This window comes from Drosophila tropicalis, unplaced genomic scaffold (genome assembly GCF_018151085.1).
Source record: "Drosophila tropicalis isolate 14030-0801.00 unplaced genomic scaffold, ASM1815108v1 contig_443, whole genome shotgun sequence".
Classification (NCBI taxonomy): Eukaryota; Metazoa; Arthropoda; class Insecta; order Diptera; family Drosophilidae; genus Drosophila; species Drosophila tropicalis.
In genome coordinates, this window is record NW_027172907.1 from 2,254,134 (window position 1) to 2,275,788 (window position 21,655).

General features: G+C 41.8%; 5 protein-coding genes and 1 pseudogene across 5 annotated transcripts; 4 read left to right on the forward strand and 2 right to left on the reverse strand.

The window, feature by feature from the left end:
• Window positions 1-103: 103 nt before the first annotated feature.
• On the reverse strand, window positions 104-5,771 carry GAPcenA (GTPase activating protein and centrosome-associated). The gene is made up of 9 exons (XM_068285874.1): window positions 4,953-5,771; window positions 4,277-4,585; window positions 4,039-4,225; window positions 3,779-3,966; window positions 2,578-3,698; window positions 2,328-2,516; window positions 1,530-2,249; window positions 967-1,422; window positions 104-462 (listed from the first exon to the last, which is right to left on the reverse strand). Exons 1-9 carry the CDS (start codon window positions 5,269-5,271, stop codon window positions 292-294), a joined length of 3,660 nt encoding a protein of 1,219 aa, XP_068141975.1. The 5' UTR covers window positions 5,272-5,771; the 3' UTR covers window positions 104-291.
• Window positions 5,772-6,064: 293 nt separating this feature from the next.
• On the forward strand, window positions 6,065-8,083 carry LOC137573754 (heat shock 70 kDa protein 14). Its single transcript, XM_068285779.1, has one exon. The coding sequence runs from the start codon at window positions 6,344-6,346 to the stop codon at window positions 7,883-7,885; it is 1,542 nt and encodes a 513-aa protein (XP_068141880.1). The 5' UTR covers window positions 6,065-6,343; the 3' UTR covers window positions 7,886-8,083.
• A 281-nt stretch (window positions 8,084-8,364) lies between these two features.
• Exo70 (exocyst complex component 7) lies at window positions 8,365-11,860 on the forward strand. Its single transcript, XM_068286290.1, has 6 exons — window positions 8,365-8,628; window positions 8,697-9,211; window positions 10,220-10,284; window positions 10,345-11,075; window positions 11,134-11,456; window positions 11,514-11,860. Exons 1-6 carry the CDS (start codon window positions 8,415-8,417, stop codon window positions 11,748-11,750), a joined length of 2,085 nt encoding a protein of 694 aa, XP_068142391.1. The 5' UTR covers window positions 8,365-8,414; the 3' UTR covers window positions 11,751-11,860.
• On the forward strand, window positions 9,348-10,182 carry mtrm (matrimony). The gene has a single exon (XM_068286291.1). It carries the CDS (start codon window positions 9,435-9,437, stop codon window positions 10,020-10,022), a length of 588 nt encoding a protein of 195 aa, XP_068142392.1. The 5' UTR covers window positions 9,348-9,434; the 3' UTR covers window positions 10,023-10,182.
• A 34-nt stretch (window positions 11,861-11,894) lies between the features above and the next one.
• Window positions 11,895-18,628, reverse strand: LOC137573897 (agrin). Its single transcript, XM_068285969.1, has 5 exons — window positions 18,480-18,628; window positions 17,076-17,681; window positions 12,841-13,900; window positions 12,582-12,779; window positions 11,895-12,522 (listed from the first exon to the last, which is right to left on the reverse strand). The coding sequence occupies exons 2-5, from the start codon at window positions 17,203-17,205 to the stop codon at window positions 11,979-11,981; spliced, it is 1,932 nt and encodes a 643-aa protein (XP_068142070.1). The 5' UTR covers window positions 17,206-17,681; window positions 18,480-18,628; the 3' UTR covers window positions 11,895-11,978.
• Window positions 18,629-18,806: 178 nt separating this feature from the next.
• On the forward strand, window positions 18,807-21,387 carry LOC137574017 (putative neutral sphingomyelinase; annotated as a pseudogene).
• The last annotated feature ends 268 nt before the right edge of the window (window positions 21,388-21,655 follow it).

Here is a 21,655-nt window from a genome sequence, read left to right on the forward strand (position 1 = left end):
GAGAGATTTCATATTTTGTATATAGAGTATATATGTATGTATGTATGTATATCATTCATTTTATCGTATATTATATATTCATTTGTTAGCGTTAGACGTGTTAGGGCCTCAAAAAGTGCAAAATGAACAAAAAAGATCTAGTGAAATGACAAAAAATACACTATATTGTATATATATATATATATGTATGCATATAGACGAATATATGTATATGACTTAATACCAAGGCATAGGACTGCGTTATAGTTTTTTCTGTTTAATATTTAGGGATTCGGATCTCTCCCTTTATCTCTATGGCTGCAATTGCTGTTTAAGATTCTCCAGCGTAGCCTTGCCTGTTTCCAGTGGACCAACAATATTCCTTAAGCTGTCAATGCTATTGCGCAATTTGGTGGCCTGAAACTTAGTGGGCAATTTTGGTGAGCCACCCACTGAGGAGGCAAAGCTAAATGTCTTGTACTCCTATATAGGACAGAGGCAAAGCAGCAATCCGGTAGAGAGTAAGAGTTGGAAATATTTCTTTGTGAGATATACATTTAGATATATGTCATGGGTTAAATATTTTATTTGCAAAGCATAGAACAAAAAGAACAAAATATCAAATGTCCAGAAATCAAAAAAGATAAACACATTTGCAAAAGTGTAGAGTGTGTGTGTGGAAGGTGGAAATGGGAATGGGTATGCGGATGGGTGGGGGTGTGATATAATTTAAGCATGATAAACAATGTGCAGAGGTATTCAAAAATCCTCCAAAAGCTTACAATAACATTTCGATAACGTTCAGATAACCAAACATAAAAAATAAAAAGTAAAAAATCAAAAATTAGAGGAGCTTCTCCTCTTCGCATTACTTAGAGATCTAAACAAAAATCATAATTATAATAGTAACTAAAAAAAAAAAGGAAAATATCATTTGAGGTTCCAGCGCTCGACATGAATGGATGGATAGGTGGTGTGTTAGGTTACCTGATTGGGTGAACTGGCCTCACTAAGCGCCGTGGGCTGTGCTGGACCCGGTTGACCCATATATGAATGGAATGTGGCTGTAGGTCCGCCGCCTCCACCACCACTACCACCATGATGATCCTTGTGACTCCGTGTGGTCACCTTTTCCTGTAGTGTATTAAAGGTTTTCGATAGCCAGGGTTGCCAACTATTGCGATTTGTTTGCAATTCACTGAGTGTATTGTTAAGCTGATGGTTTAAATCTTGATTTTTGCATTCGGCCTCCACTTGAGCCAACTTGGCTTGTGCCAATTCCAGTTCCAATTCCCGTATTCGCTGTGAGGCAGCATTAAGGGGATCCAATGGACCCAAGGGAGCCTCATTTGCATTGCCCAATGAACTTAATTGGCTCTTTGGGGAATTATCGTGACCCACATCAATCTGTTGCAGACAATGCTGACATTTGGAAACCGTGTGCTAAACCAAAACAGAAAGAGAGAGACAGAGACGGTATATTAATTTAGAATCTTTGATAGTCGGTATTAGCGTTTTCTCCTCTCTTCTTAATGTCACTCACTACTCACCATGACCTTGCCCAATGTCTCATTGAGGGTGTTCATGTCCTGCTCTTGTCTCTGTATTATTTGTTTATATTCCTGTATGATTCCCGTGTGTTTTCTCTCCTTCTCCACCGCACGCTCATTGGCAATGGTCAATTGTTGACTCAATGCCTCAATCTCTGCCTGCAATTTGCGTCTCTCCTCACCAAAACGACTCTCATAGATTTGTGCCTCCTTTTCGAGACGCTCTTTGTGCTGTTTCTTTAATACAAACTCCTCCTCATATTGCTTGAGCTTTTTAATCTTTCGCTCGCACGATTGTTTCATCACTTTGCGCGCTTGACTGGAACTGCGACACTTTTTGGGCAATGTCACTCGGAAATACTTCAGAATCCCCTCGAAATCCAATTGACGTAAATCGGATTCGCATATCGACAGTAAAGTCACTGCCACCTGGAATAGAACGGGCAAACCGTCCAGCAGGAAAACATCCAAAACATGGAAAACAAAACACAGTGGAAACCGAGCCGTATAGAGAGTAAGGAACCATTGCGAAGCATACATATGTGTCTCAATGCCGCATGTAGTGAAATGTTCATGCAATTTGGGCAATTGATCCTTGATAAGGCGTTCCAGCTGATATAGACGCAAATAGAGGACCTCAAAACCCGCCTTATACAGGTCACGTAGTCCATAGTCATACATTAGAGAGACTAAAACGCAAAATGCATCTTCTTCGGGCATCTAAGACAGAGACAGAGGGAGGGAGCGAAGACCAGATTAGTGGATAACAAGATTAAGTCCATTGGACATCTAACTTACGTGTAATAAAAGACTGGCTGCTATGAAACTTAATCCTTGACAATAGCCCACTTCACTGTCATGCACGGCATAAGCTTTAGACACTTTAAACAAAGCATCCTGGCCAGATCCACCGCTCTCCTTAAAATACTTATTGGCCGGAAATGTGCGATGTATATCCCTTTGTATAACCGTCTCACATTTGGTTTCCTAGCAAACAAATGATGAAAATAAACATTAAACATTTAAAGAGATTATTCGCTCAACTCACTTTGGTAATCAGAATCTTGTACATATCATTCATTTCAGCTTTGCCCTCGACATTGGCCAATTTTTGCCAAATCTTTTCACGCAATGCCTCAGGCACACCCAGTCGAACGAGTTGGGCCAAATTTTTCGGCCTCTTCTCGCCATCCCATTCACGCAATATAGGATCCCATTCGTCTAATGTGTCTTGCGAACAATCTTTGGACACCTCGCCCGTGCCACTTAGCAGAGGTTCATCACCATCACTGCTATAATCTGTAGGACAATCATCTTCAATAGAGGCTATGGATGAACTGCGAACAATTCTGGAAAGATTATTCATTCCCAATTTTAGTAGGGATGATGATGATGATCCTTGTGCATGGCTGCCTGACGATGATGACATCTGCTGTTCGTTAATCTCCTCCGAAGGATCAATGCTATTCACCTTCCAGTTGAGTTCATCGGTGCGCTTGAGATGCAAATAGAAGCGCAAGGTCATAGGTCGTTTGGATATGAAATGATCCCGAATACGAATCTCATTTGCCGGCTGGATGGTCACTGGAGTTTCGATGACAAAACGCACTGGTTCCTGAATGCCACGTATGACAATGTCCACGGCAACAGTGAGATTTGTTTTGGACGTTTCTTGATTTAGTTGTTCGAAGGCCACCTTCTCTTGGGCCTTCCATTCGGCGCGTATGGCATATGGCAGGCATGAAGATCCACCTGATGTGGCATCCACATCGGGGCCAGCACCACCTGGTGTGATATAGCCCATGCTTAGCATGTCTATCAAATGCATATCCTTTTGTACCACCAATTTACCAGGAGCCACCAAGACACCAAAGCATCTTTCTATGTACAACGGTTGGAGGACATTAGATGGCGTTTGCTTAACGGTTATGCCCACCTCCTTATCAGTATTGGCCCTTAGTTTAAAACATCCTCGATCTCGCGGCACTGGTGTATATGCATTTTTCGCTACCTTCTCACGTATCTCCAGTGAGACGATGAACTCATAACCGGCTGTGTTCAATGGATTGCCGCTAACATCCGATGTCACTGAATTGACCATATCGACAGCTGAATTAAGGCTGCAACTCATACTGGGCGGATATGTTTGGAATGCCTTCTGAAAGCAAGCTGCACATCAACAAGGGTGCAGAGAAAAGGGGTGGGGGTAAATGACTCATTAGTTATGGTAATGCATTTGGAATTCTTACCGCTAACTTGATTCACGGCTTCGGGTATATGGCAACGAAATACATGGCATTGGAAGAGAGCATCACCATGCAGCCATGTAAAGGCAAAGCAGCCGTTTTCCACAGTGGCAACTGGCCCACGATAATACAGTATTATGCTAGAGATCTCATATGTAGCAATTATTGTGTTGCTCTCCGCGTCATGGAGTCTGCAAAAATTAAAGCAAAACAATTCAATGTCACACTAATTGGAAGTGGGTGAGTCGGGTTCTTTTACTTACACCACTAAGCCGTCCGAGCAATTAGGAATGCTCACTGTTATCTTTAGGCCCACCACCTGCTGTGACCCACTATTCAGCTCACTCATAATCCTATAGACCTCTGTTTCGGATTTGGGAGCATTTATATTGGCTGCACCTAAATAGGTAACGCCCGAGAATATTGTGCAACCCTGATCGATCTCTGAAACTAAAAACCAATTAAGTCCATGTGCTAAATCGTAGAGGGTTGCTCTCTTACTTTCATCATCTGTGGTGTCTGGTTTCATGGCATCTTGTTTCTCATCCAGGCAAGCCGGACTGGCATCTAGGCAATCATAGAATACCGATTGACCCACACGATTCGAGGATGTGTCGTCATCTAAGACTTCTCCTATGCCACCATTTCCGTCTTTGTCCTTAGTTTTGGATGAGGAAAATATATTGCAACGGAAATGCATATCGGTATCCGTTGATGTAGTAACCGTAGTATCCGTAGCTTTTGGGCCACTCAATGGCAAAGTGAGAGATTTTGTTGTCGTCTGTTGTGTTGACGTCTTATCGCTTTCAGCTGTAAATGCCAATTAAAAGTGAAGTTGTGAAAAGTTTGTTAAATGAGTTGAAATTTATGGAAAATATATTTCTATTTCTATTTTTTTTACAGAGAGAGAAAAAGAGGGAAGAACAGGGGGAGAGTGAGAGAGGTAGCTCTGGGGTAGCAGCCCATTTGTTTGCCATTTGTTGCCATAACAACAGCTCTACAAGCCGCGATAAGATAAGGCAAGCTTACCTACGGCTCCAATACCAATTACCACGCACCATTGTATATGTCTGTGTGTGTGCACAGCTGTCTGCCCGAGGCAAACAACAAAGCGACACTCTTTTAGCCTACCCCACACGGGTAGCTACCCATTTTCGATTTGTTTCAGTTTGCTCACCTGCACCTACACCTAGATTCTGTTCCAGCTGTAGATCGCGCAAGGCATCTGTCATTTCGTGTTGGATATCACTTAGATTGCGATTATGTGACATGTCCAAAGTGGGTGAACTGCCTCCATTTTCACTAGCTGCTCCTGCGGTCTGAGGAGTAGCCAATAGTTTGGTTTTCGAATCAATTGACAAGGATCCCTTAACCATTGTTGACGATGGAGGCGGAGGCTCCATTGGACTGGCAACATTACTATCGGTGACTATCTCATATTCCCCACTAGTGGTTATTGATGATTCTGATGATTTGGTACTCAAATTATCGTCCATTATGTATGTGTGTGTGTGTGTGCGTGTATGTGTTGGGTTTGTTTATGTGTGTGTGTTTCTGAAATTCCAAATATCTCTTCAAGGTTCACGTTGATTTTTTTCAATTAATTTACTTTAATGCGACTTCTCCATTGTTTGGATCGATGACGAATCGGAGAATCGCTGGCGCTTGTTGGGGCTGACACTTTGGGGGGCGTTGATTGCGTTGCATATATGTATATATATATATATGTATATATAAACGAATATGTGTGTATTTGTGTGTGGGGTCATGTCCCATATAGATTTTTCCTATGAGAACCCCCCTTCTGACTTGTTCTTTTAAACAATCCAATCAAGGTTTTTGAGTATTATTGGGCATGGCCATAACTTGGATCACTTTAAATCATTATTAATGGATTTAGTTAACACATTTGACACCCGAAATTCTTTCGCGATTAGGAGGATTTTGCAACTTTTTGCAAATGTTTTGTTTACATATTTTTCTTAGCCAGTGTTGCACAACTGTGTTGATGCAGCGGAACAGTGCTGCAGGTAAAATCATACAACAGTCAGAATAACGGCTAATTCATAAATTTATGCAGCCGTAAATTGTGGTAAAAATATTTTATGCCAATAACGTATTTATTACTTACATCTTTATTATTTTACTTTTACAGATCTAGATTCCTTATAAATAAATTAAATTGCCATGTTCATTGGATGCTTAGTATGTATTGAAAAGTAAATTTTTAAACTAATAACTTAAACAAAATGTTTTTTACTACCTATTTTTTTTGAATTTTGTTAAAAACACAAAAGGGAAAATCACACAAAATTCTAGCTTTTTAAACTAACTGTAAAATGTGTTAATCGCAGCAGGGCTGCATACCGATACACATAACAGCTGAGAAATTGCGCGCTCACTGAGAGAGAGAGAGAGAGGGAGCGAGAGACGAGAGAGAAAGAGAAAGGAAGAAAGAACGGAAAAAAACGTGCGCGTGTTTCCCCACTCTCATTCTTAATTCAATTCAATTCGGTTTAGTTTTCTTTATTTTTGTGAATTTCAAGTTTCCTCAATTTTAAATTAAGGATGTGGCCACGTTTTGGCATCAAGATTGGCAACAGCACACTATGCATCGCACACATAAGGGCCGATGGCAAAGTTGAGGTCATAGCCAACAAACAGGGAGATCGCGTCTCGCAGGCGTGCCTTTTATGGGATGGAGCAAATGAAATAGAATGTGGACTGACGGCCAAGCAGAAAATGGCCACCAGGCCCAGACAGGCGGTGGCGCACAGTTTTCAATTGCTACAGCCCAAAGAGCAATTGACCGAGGAACAGCTCACGAATGCCATTAGGGAAATCCCATGTGAATTCGATCAAGAGGAGTTTGTGTTTCGCATGGAGCATACGCAGCCATCTGATCGCGAGGATCAGGATGATAAAGTGGTGACCAAAGAGATGGGCGCCTATGAAGTGACCATAGAACTACTTAAAGCCGAACTGGAGTTGGCCCATCAATATCACACCGATAGCGAGCATGCTCCTATTGCAGTAATTTCCATACCCAGCTATTATACACCGGAAACCATAAGGCTGCTGTCGGATGCTGCTAAAACGGCTGGTTTTCATGTGGCCCAAATTATCGCCGAGCCCACTGCAGCCGTTTTGGGTTATAAAATCGGTGAGGAGCCGCAGAACGGCATTCAACGTCAACATGTTCTCGCCATTAAGTGTGGCGGTCTCTACAGTCATTTCTCTTTGTATGCCGTTCAGCACGGTTACTACGTAGAGTTGGCCACTTTTGGTCCCTTCCCCATAGGTGGTCGCCAGTTTACTGAGGCCTTGGTCCAATTCATCTGTGAGGAATTCAAACGGAAATACAAATTGGATCCCCATGAGTCACGCCGCTCGCTGGCGAAAATCCGTACAGCAGCCGCCAATTGTAAGCACATTTTGACGACGCTGCCATCCACTCAACTGTATATTGATTCCCTCATGGACGGCGTGGATTATAATGTGCAAATGTCGCGAGCCCGCTTCGAAAGTTTAATTCAGCCGGTAATCAATCAGTTTATCCAACAGTTGGGTGAATGTGTTGACCGCGCCCAACAAGAGCATCCCGAGGATTTAAAACGTATTGATGACATCGTTCTGCTAGGTGCCACCATGCAGATCCCAAAACTCCAGGCGGCCGTGGCTGCTCGCTTCCCTGATGCCAAACTCCACAATAGCCATTCGGCCGACGAGGTGGTAGCCATCGGTTGTGCCCGTCAAGCTGTATGCCTTCTGGATCCCGTCGAACAGCAGCTGCAAAAGGCCGACGATTGTGTTCTCGTTGAGGATGATCTATACATTTGGCATGGCAATGATAAGTCCAATGCCAAATTAGTTCTCGGCAAAGGCAGTGTTTTACCAGCCAAAATTAGGCTGTCGTTGCCCCAATCCGGAGAGGGTGATGCCAATAACTCGATGGCACCCTTCATGTTGCAAACTGGCGAAAGCGAGATCTTGGCCCGCCTGCCCGACACCACGCCCACTGAGGATGGTCTCTTCAAACTAGAAGTCGAGGTCGATTGGAATGATAAGGATGGCCATATAGCTCCACTGGTGCGACTGCGTTGTATGTAAGGGTCAGCCAGCCTTTTGTAGACTATTTATTGTTGGTAGCCTAATGATAATTAATTAATACGACAAACCCGAACACGAAACAAAACTAAAACAGAAACAATTTAATTATACATAAATATATATATATACATATAATTAAATCCAAATCGAGAAATCTAATAAATTGGCGGTTATACAAGAACAAATTTAAAAAATAAATGTGATCTTATTCTTAACCTGATTGGGCAGCACTGTTACACAGATATTAGTTTACACTAGATTACAATTTTTAAACAAATTTAATTAATATTCCTTAGGATGCAATAAGAATTATGCAAAAAAAAAAACAATCTTAAATTAAATAAAAAATATTGTTTAGTATTTTAATGCCCTTATCGATTTAGTGTCAAATGCTTCCACTGTTAGTGTCATATGGGCATAATCAGCTGTTTGGCTGCTTAAACGCCCTCTAGTTCCAGCTGTTCTTTTTTAAGAAAAAAAAATATCCTATTCTGTTTTTGTTGTTTTTTTTTATGTTCGGAAAGTAAACATGAATAATTTGGATAGTTCGCTTCAAGCGCACAGCAAATTGGAAAAGGAGACAACCAATTTGGCATTGCTTAAGGATCGGGTTGATAAATATCATGACCTGTCTACACAAATGTCCAGCATTCTCACCATTTTTGAGAAGCGTCTGGGTAATTTGGAGCAAACCATTTTACCAGTCTACCAGGAAACAGAACAATTGCAAAAGAGGCAACAAAGTGAGTCACCAGAAGAACCTAATACGCATAGCCAAACTTCTGATCTTATTCTATTGGACTTTTATCAGATTTGGAAGCAACTTTAAATTGTCTGGAGAATGTTCTGTCGCATTATGATGTCTCCCAGGAGGTGTGCCAGCTTATACATCAAGGTCCTGTGGAGGGTAATATTTCTATCTTTCTGGATGCTTTGGCCAAACTGAGAGCTGCGATGGACTACTTTCTGCACAATAACTCACAAAGCGTGGAATTGGAGAATGTGACTAGTCTCTTTAATACCGGATGCGAGGGTCTTAACCAGCACTATAGCATGTTGCTAAAGAAGCATAGTTCACCACTTAAACCAGTGGAACTTTTGGATTTAATCTATATAGAAGATGATTCCTCTAGTGATGAATTTACATCGTTTCGTCAGCTGTCGCAAAGCACCAGAGAAGAGTTATACACAATTTCCCATTGGTTTGAGCAGAACTTAAGGGAGTACACACACATCTATGCCATGGAGAGGGGCGAAGTTGTTTTGCGCTCATTACAGCTGCTTAAAGATCATCAAAAGAGCAGCAGTTGGGGTCACGAGGCTTTGGTGAGTACACATTAGTTTGTAACGGTAGATTATAGAAAGCTTGAAATGACAGAGATAGAAAGGCCGAAAAACAGAGAGAGAGAGAGAACACGAGGGGAGAAACTCAGAAAATTAGATGATAATGCCCAGCTTCATGATCTGGCCGCCATTTATCAATTCGAGTTTACACTGTGTGGAAGTCAAATTGAAAAGAAAACTAATTAAATTCAAATTTAAAATCAAAATGGATACTATACGCACACCGAAAACATACTTGCAACAGCCAAATGAGCGTAAACTTATCCTACCACGCACACCAACCAAAAAGGAATGGAATACCCTGCAAGTGAACCACATCAATGTGCGTTGCTCTACGCCCATTTTGGGTGATTTTCGTTCACCAAACTTATCGCCCATTAACCGAAATACATTTAACAAAACTCCATCCACATCACCCATGATGTTCAAGAAGCAATTAACGCAGCAGCAGCCCAAGTCGAACATGGTCAAACGCCAGCTAGGAGAGAACATCAACAACAAAAGCAGTTCCGATGACAATTATTCGGATGAATCAATTGCGGACTCTTCAGTGATTAGAGAAACGCGCCGCCGTTCCATAGCTGTTTGCAATCATTCATATGTGGTCAATCATGCGGCCAATGTGCAGCAAGTCCTTATGCGTTTGGGGCTCGAAAACTATATCGACAGCTTTGAGCAGGCTCACATTGAATTGCCCGAATTGGCCACCATGGAACATGCTGATCTTATAAAGATTGGCATACGCAAAGATGAGGATTGTAGTATCATACTAGAGGCACTTAAGGGCATCTAATTAATGTAATTTTAAATGAATGTTAAATGTATGTAAAGATCGCTGGTCTTACGATCTTCCCATCCTGGCCCTGTGTATCTCTCTCTCTCTCTCTGTTGCTTTTATTTATGTATTTTATGGTATTTAAGAATAAATCAAAAAACAGAAGAAACAAAAAAAACCATTGGTTGTGATTTCTACTTTTTATGCTATTGCAGAAACCCCGACATAGTGGACGACCGAGCGAAACGAAAAAGAACACCTCGGCCCGCTTGCAGCAAATGTAAGCTATGACATTGAGGAAATCTTCCATTATTCTATATTTGTTTTTCTTTCTCTTTAGATTTGAAAAGAAGGCAAATAAATTGTATTTGCGCGCCACACAGACCATTGAGCAATCGACTGGCTTCTCCATCAAGAAGGCCTCATCACATTCGGATCATTTGTCATCCGATGGCCCACTGGATGGCGATCAGGAATTGGATAAGTATTTGGTTATGTTATTGGGTCTACAGCGTTTACTTAACTGGGAGAGGGCCATAATGTTGGACATTATACCCACATCCAAGCATAATGAAGTCTTTGCCCGTTTGGCCTACAATGCCATCGAGCTGGTCGTTAAGGATGCTGAGGCCATAACCCAACGCATACTGAGGTGTATCTCACGCAAAGAATGGACATCGGCATTGGGTATATTTTCGGCATTGAAACGAGTTATATTGCTTCAACCCGATATTGAGCGTACCTATAATCCCGCACAGCGGGAACAGCTAACCAAGGTACTAAATAAACTGCAGCAAACTGGTGCCAAAGCACTGGAACATTTTCTTGATGTGGTCAAAGGGGAGTCCAGCACCAATATTGTGGGTCAAAGCAATGTACCCAAAGATGCCACTGTTCATGAGTTAACTTGGAACACCATTTGGTTCATTCAACATTTGTATGAACATTTCGATGTGATTGGTTCCATATTGTCTCAGGATGTCCTCTATGCCACTCAACTGGAGACGATACTGATGAAAAAGGAATTGCCAGGCGAGGAGCGCAACAAAGCCATGTTGGCTATCTATATAAGTGAGTTGGGATTACTGGTTAAAATGCATAATGAAACTAATTTTGCCTTTTTTTATAGAGAAAGCCCTGGCCGAACTGAACTTGTCCATAATGAATAAATGTGAACAATATAATGATCAGGCCACCAAGCATCTCTTTCGTCTTAATAATATCCATTATATTCTCAAATCGCTGCAGCATTCAAATCTAATCGATTTGGTCACATTGGCTGAACCGGAGTGCGAGCATAGCTATTTGGAGATGATACGTGAACTGAAAGCTAGCTATCAGAAAACATGGTCCAAAATGCTTGCTGGCATCTATTCTCTGGATGAACTGCCGCGACCCATAAATGGCAAGGTTAAGGATAAGGATCGTAGCATCTTAAAGGAACGTTTTTCGGTAAGAATTTCCATTTCATTTCAATTGGTAAAGTAGGTTGACTTTTTTCTTTCTTAGAATTTCAACAAGGACTTTGAGGAGGCTTGTAAAATTCAACGTGGAATCTCCATACGCGATGTCATCTTGCGGGAGGGCATCAAAAGAGACAATGTGGAACATGTTCTACCGAAATACAATCGTTTCTTTGAAATGTATGCAGGTGTCCAGTTTAGCAAGAATCCCGATAAATATGTTAAATATCGGCCACATGAGATAAATGAAATGTTAAGCAAATTGTTTGACGATTCCGCTTAGTACATTCCCCACTATATACACATGTATGTGTGTGTATGGCTTTTCATTTTTTTTTTGTTTAAATTTAATTTCAACTCAATAAATATTGTTAAGACAAAAAAAAAAAAAAATAAAAAAATTACAACTTACAATCTATAAGTTTCATTTTGTTTTTCGTTCTTTTTAGCCTAAAAATATTACTTTAAATGCCAAGCAAACAGAGTTTCCCCGGTTTACATTTTCCTTTGTTCAATAGAGGAAATTAGTTGAAGGCGCCTCGGGTCGTCCACAAGCTCCATAGTGCTGCACTGTAACAGTGCTGTTGGTGCGACAGTTCTCAATGTCGAGGAAACAATCGTTCAGATAGGTTTTGTTATCGCTACCGCAGACAGGCTCGAATTCGCGAGGACAAATGCGGGCACAGCCCTTGAACTGGAAGGCCGACAGGCAACGCTTCAGTGGCACAACGAAGACATGTTTACCGCAATTCTCTTTACGCATATGACACTCGGATTTGTAGAATTTATTATCTGAACCGCAGACAAAGCTCGGCGGTTGGGCATCGCAATCGGATTCACAGTCAGCGGTTAGGGGGCAATTCTTCAGAGAGACGGGCACCACACGGAGTTGGCAAGTGCGACGCTTGAATTCACACATTGAGGCAAAAGTATTGCCATCTGAACCGCAAATCGGTTGCTGTTCAAGATCAGCTCGAGTGCAGGCATCACCGCAATCTTTAGCCGATGCATTTAGATCTGTGCATGGGCCAATGTGGGCCAAATTCACGCCTCGTCTAAGAAGAAAAAGAGGTAAATTGATTACTAATTCTGGAAATTGAAAATATTCACTTACAGGCAAGTGGCATGGGCCAATTCACATTCATTGTTGTAGGTCTTGGCATCGGTGCCGCAGAGTTTGTCATTCCGCTTCGAGCTAAAGATGGAGCCAAAGAGATTATTGAAATCCTTACAGGGTGGCAACTGTTTGCAGCGACTTAAACGATTCTTACACTTGTCCATGCTCATCTTTTGTATGGACTTACGCTGAGGTCTAAGGCAGAGATGGGGGTGAAATTTAAACTAAGTCGTCTTGTTTTTGCTTATTAACTCACCCGCAATTTAGCATTTTTAGTTCACACAGAGAGGAATAGATGTTGCCATCGCTGCCGCATACATATTGCGATGGTGAGTCCGCTTCAGCTTTGGGGCATTCAGTGGGACAGACATCTGCTGGACTACTGCCACTACTGCCATGCCTCTCCTGTGTCATGCAAAAGGATAGCGGCACTTCGAACACATGTTTGCCACAGTTTGACGAACGCATTTTACAAGGACTGGCATAGAGTCGGCCATCGGAGCCGCAGGTGGGTCTGGCCACACGCCAACAGGACTCCCTGCACATGCGCGTGGATTGGCAATGCTTGCGACTGGTCTTAACAACACCCTGACCACAGGTATGCAGTTTCATCTCGCATGTCGAGTTGTAGACATTGCCATCCGAAGCACAAATTGGTCCATCGCGTGGCGCACTGTTGCAGTCCACGGGGCAGGACTCGCGTATGGCACTAGTATTACTGCAGGGACCCACATGCGAAAGTTTAACGGCAGCCAAACCCACACGACAGGACTGAACACGCAGCATACAGCGATTCAAATAGGTGCGACCATCTGTGCCACAGACTGGATCTTTTTCAGTGCTGCAGCGATGCTTGCACTCGGAACCTTTCGATCTCTCACAACCATCGCGCACATCCTTGACCAAGGATACACCATTGCGGGCGCAAGTCTTTTTGCGCAACTCACACAGATTGGCATAGATTAGACCATCACTACCGCAAACAGGTTCGGCTCCCACTGTCACACTAGGTGGGCAGGATCGTGGACAATTGTTTGGAGAACCAGTGCTTCCGCTGCTGCTGCCAGCTCCACGATGTTGACGACCTCCTCCACCCAGTTGCGATTGTTGCTGTTCCATTTGTTCATTGAGTAAATTCTCCAAGGCAGCTGCTGCTGCTCCTGGTGCCTGCATCAATGTCGACGACAATTCCGGCTGGGCATCTTGACGATAATTGATCAATAGCGAATCCGGTGCAGCATCAGCACTACGATAACGTATAACTGGTGCCTGAACGGGCAATTTAATGATCTTTATTGGTGAATCTGTTACAGCGGCTAAACCAAAGAGAGAGAGAGAGAGAGAGAAAAAGAGAACATTAACTCATCACTCTTCGTAGCCTAATCTTTATTCTAGGGAATAAACATTTCATCAAAAAAAAAACTACCTTTCGACCCATTAAAAGTTGAATTTACTTTCCATTTCATGACTATTCTTCTCTAACCATGCGGAAGAGTTGCTGTTTGGGCATACAAATGCGGGATTACCTGAGCAGAGGCACCGTAGAAGAAACAGAAGGGGCGCTAGAGGATGAGGTAGGTGGATGAATGGTAGGAGGCGGAGGTTCATCTTAGCTAACGGCATAAGTTATCGACATTTGTTATCCCCCTTCACATGTTGGTATGTATGTATGTACATTATATATGTACATTAATACATCTGTATAGTCTTTATGTGCCTATCTAGCGACCTCCATCTATAATTGCTCCTCATGCTAATCCCAACCAGCACACAATCTGTGCTAAAAATTGCAAGTGAAATTTCCACACACTAATTGCCACTGAAAAATTTCTGTTGTCTTTTCAGATGTGGTCGGTCGGATGTGGGGCTTGCTTGCCTGCTGGCTGGCTTATTGGGCTTTGACTTTGTTTGCAAAGAAAGCTACACAAAACGAAACGCTGGAAAGATACAGAGAGAGACCAGACCAGACCAGACCAGGCCAGGCCCGGCCCGGCCAGACCTGCCGCCGCCTCCAGTTTCGAGTAGAAAATCTATTAGCGCTCTTATGTTGTTTGAATTTGGTTTTGGGTTTTGCGATTGTTTAGCTGCGATAATTGAACCCACGTTTATTCCATTCCATTTAATTCAAGACAGAGTTTTTCAGACGCAGACGCATATTCTCATCTTAATTGAACTCAGAGGCGTTAGGAATTAATGCAGATATGTAAATGAAATCTTTTCACTCATACGCAGCATAAAGCAGGCATTCCAAAGCCAATCCAATTGCAAAAATAACAACAACAACGCACACACAACACATCCAAAACGTATAATTTTCAAAAGTCAGCAACCACTTTGACATGATATGTGAGTAGTATGCCGTATGCCCCATGTCCATGTCCATGCCCCCCACACACACACACACACACACATATGTACATATCATGGTCACTAGCAACGACAGCTACAGGGACGGCGAATGTAAGAGCAGCAGCAGCAGCACAGTGTCATGAGAAATGCTTGGTAAGCAAACGCCACAACTGGTTGGGAATTATAAACAAAATTACTTAGAAATCAAAAGCCTTAAGGCATTTACAATTCTCTTGCGATCTCTAATATCTTGAGAAGATTCCAAGAAACAATTAGGCCCATGGCATTCTTTGGATTTATCAAAGTTTTATCAGAGTTGATTAATGCTTTCGAAATCATTTACCACATAGTTATTAGGAACACGTATTAATTGAAAAATGTATAGCATGTAGTTTGTGGTATGATGAGGTCTTTTTTATGGTGATCGTAATCGATCAATTGATTTTACGTTTCTCTCTCTTTTGATTAACAATTTCGCAATTGATCGAAGAAATGAATGAATGAATAAAAGATTCGACCAATTCATAACCATTATTGGTACACTTTCACCATACTGCTATTAAACTAAAGTTCTTCTCTGATTCTCTAATTGATCTCTGTGGCCTATCAGTGAATAGGACGGAGAAGGGGGGAATCTGATATCAATTAACTGAATGATCAAACAAATCGTTTTCATTTTCTCAGACATACACACTCGCATTGACTCGATGGTGATGGTGGTGCTGGTGGTTCACAGGTCAAACGACCTCAAAAGGCAATCAGGCAAACCATGCCAAGCCAATATGAGCAGTAGCCAGATCACTTCCCAGAGATTTTTCCATAAATGTCAAACTAAACTCGTTTTAACTGCCTCTCAAGCCACTGTGCGCCAGTTTCCCCAATATCATGCACACACACACTTTCTGATAGATACATATGTATGTATATATGTATCTATATAGTACATACTTATGTGTGGAGTACAACAAAACATCTTCCTCTCTTCTGGTTCTGTGGCTTCTGTGTGCACGAGCATTTTTTTAATGAATTTATTTGAATGTTGGACAAATTGTGCACGAAAATATTTACGAGCATTTTGCTGTAGGGGGAAGGTGGCAGACATTCGGTGCAGTGGAAGCAGAAGTGGAGGGCATCATGGACATAAGCTTGGAGTTGTTAAATATAATAGTAATAGTAGTAGTAGTAATAGTAGTCGTAATGGCAAGTCTAGTCGAGCCTCTCTGATGTATGTCAGTTTACATTCACTTTATACCTTAGAAATTAATTGCTGCTAGGCAGACGACCAAAACGACCACGACGATGAAAAGATGGAAACCGTGTGGATAAGAAATGGGGGGTAGGGCAAAGGGGGGTTCAGAAAGGGAGGCCCTTTCTACTATACCCACCAAGCAGAGGCAGAGGCAAAGCACAGCTGTAGGTCGGATGTCTGCTGTGTGCATTTAACTTCCATTTCCATGTGTCTCACTGTCTCTACACGCTGAGAAATGTAATGATCTTCATATACATGCATATGTATGTATGTATATGTGTGTATGAATGATATACGAGTGGAGTGTATGTTAACTAAACTAGCTTTAGGCTAAAACGTTTCAATTTCGACCAGTTTATAGTTGCTTGTTTGATATAAAGTGAGAGTTATTCTGGCGGAATTGTTTGTGCGATTATCTTTAAACATCTGGGAAATTTCTAACCTAATTAGTGACTTTCTTCTATGCATGAATTGGGCCAGTGTCTAACATTAACTGAAAGGGATTTTGAGGAATGAAATCTTGGATATCTAAATTTTAGTAGTTTTAGCTAGTATTTATAAAACTTCTGTCCTTTATTTATGTACCTAAGGTTGAAAGGCCTACTTTTTAGAAACTTTGATATAAAATTAATAGTAAGATGTTTTGGCGCTATCCTTGAAATTAACGTTAATTGCTGTTTTCTTCGCCTTTTGATTTATAGGATTTGTACCGTAGGAGGATCGTCTCTACCTTTCTTTTTAATTACCTTAGAACTAACTTTTTGTTTCAACTTGGTAGTATAATGAACATTTCTCCGTCTGTATTTCAAAGTAACGTCTATTGTGGAGGATACATATGTATGTATGTATGTACATATATTCGTACATACATGCGTAGGTGTATACCAACTTACCATTAGTGACCGGAGCGGCTAACGTTAATACAGCCAACAGTGCGCCAAACAGCTGGCGCTTAACATGAAGCTTCAGCAGCTGAGACTGTCTCTGGCTGTGGATATGCGTTTGGGTTGGGTTTTGGTACATTTTCACTGTCGACTGACTGCACTTTCCTGAATCTGAGAGACTCTAACGACGCTGACGCTAACTGTGACGCTGCTGCTGACACTGGCGCTCACTGTGGGGTTTGGCTCTGGAGACTCCAATGACGACGCTTTCGCTCGTTAACAATTGAAATAGAAGCAGAGTTTTTAAGAGTTGGATTCGAGATGGAGACCAGCTATGCGGTGGCGGAAGATCACGGCACCGACACGATGCGACACGACACGACTTGACACGACTTGCCTTTGACTTGAAATGAAATGAAGAAAGTTTTTTTGTTTTTTTTTTTTTTTTTTTTTTGTACTTTTGCTTGTTTCTGTTATTGTCTGGGTCTCTGTTGTTGTCTGATTTTCTGTTTAAAGAAAGAGCATAAGTAAACTGGTGCAAGATTACCGCAGACGTTAACGCTGACGGTGACGCTAGCAGCGGCGGTGGCGGTGGTGGCGGGACGTCGACGATGACTGCAAAGAATTAACGGTAATCTTGTGGTCGGTCTCTCTAGCTCATTTAGTGGTTTATATGTGTTTTGTAGAGTAAAGAGAACGGACGGGTGGGAGCGGTAGTTCCCTTTTATGAGTTCATTCGAGCTGCCTGCCTATTAACCATTAACAGAAGCAACTTGAAACTGTTTGTTTATGGCTCCTACACGACGGTCGGTTCCTTCTTCTTCGTTTTCGTCTCCTGCTTCTTCTTCCTCGTATTCTTCGGCGGTTTGCTACTGCTGCTTCTGCTGCTGCTACTGCTTGACCTCTCACACAATGGCACAATGAAGCATAATTTCTTTTTTATCGCCTTTTTTTGCACGGTTTTTTTATGTTTTTGTTCTGTTTTTTTTTTTTTCGGGAATGGACGGTCGGCTGAGGGGGTTTTAATTTGATTTCAATTACGCTGGCCTTTTGAGAAAAGGTTTATGTTCATTATTATAGATTTAAACACTAACGTTCTAGATCAAGATCTGTGGATTTGCTACGGCTCTTCTTTTCACACAGTTCGTTGCCGTTTAAGTTTTCAAATGATTTTGGGATTTTGTTGTTCTTTTTTTTGTTTGTTGCGCGCTCGTTGAGTTTCGCAAGAGAAGTGAATGATGCTGCTACTGCGGATGATGCTGCGGCTGTTTCTGCTGCTGCTGCTGCTACTGCGCTACTGCATTATTTCAATGAATGAACACACCAACGCACACACATACCCACTTACAGAGAGTAAGTGAAAGACAGAGATCGAGATGGATTGAAGAGAGAGAGAGAGAGGGACAAACTCACACATGCACAATTCCAAAGCTTTGTTTTGTATTTTTCTTTTTAGATTCATAAAATTATTTGTTGTTCCTTTTTTCCCGTTTATTATTATTGTATTTTACACGTTAAGAAGAGAAAGGTTTTTGTTTTTAAGTTTTAAGTTTTCAAAATTTATGTTTGGATTTGATTTAACAATGCGCCCGGACGAATGGCAAATGGCAAACGAATTTGCAATGCCAACAAATTTATATGAGTGAAAGGCAGCGCTGCCAACGTTGGCAGAGCTGTTGTGCAGCCAAGACGTAGCGCGGTTTCTTGGGCGCCCAAAAGTGTCTTGGAAAATAAGAATACATGAGCATACACAGATACATGTACATAGAAATGATCACATATGTATGTATGTACATATGTATGAATAATTATGTAAATTTTATGCTCATTCTTAAAAAAAAGTTAAAAAGAAATGTAACTGTTGTTGTTTTTGGTTTTCCTAGGACCTATAAAGAGAACGGTGCTCACAAATCAAACAGAATTAGTTTTGATTTAATTACATATGTATGCCCCATTTCAAATAAGGTATCTTTGGGATAATGTATAGATCGTCGTCCACCCCACATAGAAAATGCGCCCAAGGCTAGCGGGTACCTCGATGCGCCACTGCCGGAAAACAGTGACAGCAGCAGCCGCCACCACTAAAGCGGAGGCCGCCGCTGAGCAGCGGCTCAGAGCCTGGGCATATTGATTAAATGGAGTTGTTGGGTATTTAAAATAACAACTTGGTCATGTTGTCTGCAACAACAGCAACAACAACAACAGCTACAAGAAGAGCCTAATCGGTTTTTGCGTACAAATTTAATTTGCCAAAAGTGGCAGCAGAAAATGAATGCAACCAAAAAGGCGAGCCACACGAAGCATTTGAAATTATAACAGACAAAGTCACAAACACATACGTACATATGTACGTATAGTACATCTATGTATATGAGAGCCTGGACACGATCTTTGGCGTCTTTGAAGTGCAGTAGAAAGTGCTGCACATAGACTCAGTTACTGATGTTGTAGTTGTTGTTGTTTGTGGTGGCGCTGCTGCTAGCTGGAAGCTGTGTTTATAGACTTGTAGACTTTAAAGCCATAAATTTTACGCCTGAGTGGCGTTGCAAATAAGGGTCACACATACACACATACATGCATACATACATACATACATACGACTCTTCCGAGTCGCGTGCATAAAAGAGAATTGAGAGCCTTAAAAAAGAGGTCAGTAAGTAGTAGTGAATGCTTTACAGTTAGTTTTTGGGCAGAGACCAAAACCAAAACCGAAATGCATTATGACAGCCATGAGATGATGACTTTGACTTCTGTTTTTTTTTTTTCTTAGCCAGAACTAATATACCAACTGATGGCATCTCACACTTCTCCTCCCAACAACGAAAAAAATTAATTAAAAGAAAGCCAAAAACCAAAGTCGTAAAAATGAACAGTAGGAGAGAAGAAAACCTTTTGGCAAATGCCAGGCAATTTCTTTTTGATTTGATATTTTTGGCCTGCGGTTTTTCTTTCTGCCGCCTGCCTGCCAGCCAGCCTGCCAATAAAAATGGAAAGTGAAAATTGTGCGGCTGCATACAAATTGTGTGCGAAAAAAAAAAAAAAAAACGAAATAGAAATAAGATATGGCCATCATAAACAACATAGAAGCCAAGAGTCTTCACACAACACACACACACACACAAAAACCACCTGTTCTTCAAGTTTTCCATGGCCTTTAATTACCCAGAGGCATTGCATACACATGAGTATTATATAAAGTGGTGCATCGATAAGTGGCGGAAATTATACAGAGGCCGCACTTTGGTTTTTGGGCTGCAATTATAAAAATGCTTCAATTTGTTCACAGCTAGCGCTCCAATTCCATTTGCAAGGAGTTGAGCAGAGGCAAATATGACATCGTTTCGTTGCAGGAAGTCTGGTCCCAACTAGACAGCGAGCAGTTGCAAAAGGGAACAGCGAGTACACTGCCGTACGCCCATCATTTCCATAGCGGGGTGATGGGAGCAGGCCTGCTGGTGTTATCCAAATATCCCATTTTGGGTACATTGTTTCACGCTTGGTCGGTCAATGGCTACTTCCATAGGATTCAGCATGCCGATTGGTTTGGCGGCAAAGGAGTGGGACTGTGCCGCATTCTGATTGGTGATCAGATGGTCCATCTTTACATTGCTCATCTTCATGCAGAATACGATAATGATAATGATGAGTATAAAACACATCGGGTCATCCAAGCTTTCGATACGGCCCAATTTATTTAAGCGACCCGTGGAAATTCAGTTCTTCAAATATTGGCAGGGGATTTGAATACCCAACCACAAGACATATCATATAAGGTTCTATTATATACATCAAAATGCTGGACAGTTGTGCTTCGGACGTCTTCCGGACAAATGAATGTGAGAGAAATTCATATACATCAGCTATATTCGTACGAGGAGCAGATCATATTAATGCAGAGATTTTGGAGTATTCGTTGCCGTTTCCAGAACGTGTGCCAGGTCAAAAATTCAGCTATTCCGATCATGAAGCAGTACTTGCCAAGATAAAGCTAACCCGAGCTTCAAATGACGAAGCTACTGCAACTGTTGATGAAGATGTACCATCTATAGCTGAACAGCGGGGAGGTAGTGGCGATGCTCCATGTAATTTAGAGGCCAATCCTTCTAATGGCAGTATCAATGGACCAGCCGTTGATGAAAATGCCAGCTGTTCGGCTACAACGTCTCAGCCGGCAGCGAGAACTTCTGCCCTCCATGAGGCGTTGCCCCTGTGTGTGCTCCAATTAGAAATGACGGAAAAAAGTCGAAAAAGCGAACTAAGGGCTCTAGATATTCCATTCTGGTGGGATGACGGAGACCCAGTATCATTTACTAACAGATAATTGTCAAGGATATTTTATGAATCACCCTTTGTATATTGAATTTTTTAGTGTCAAAGAATAAGTAATAAAGACTTACAACTTTTCAGTCATATTTCTGCATTGCCATTGGGTATAACAGCTGCAGCCGCTTGAGGGTCCAGCTTGCGGCGAGCCACCACAGCAGAAGGATCTAGGATTGACTTTCTCTTCAGCAGTGAAAGACTGATGATGCTGTTGTTGTTGCTGTGATTGGTCCGTGTCAGGCATCTCCTCGACTGGTGCCCACATC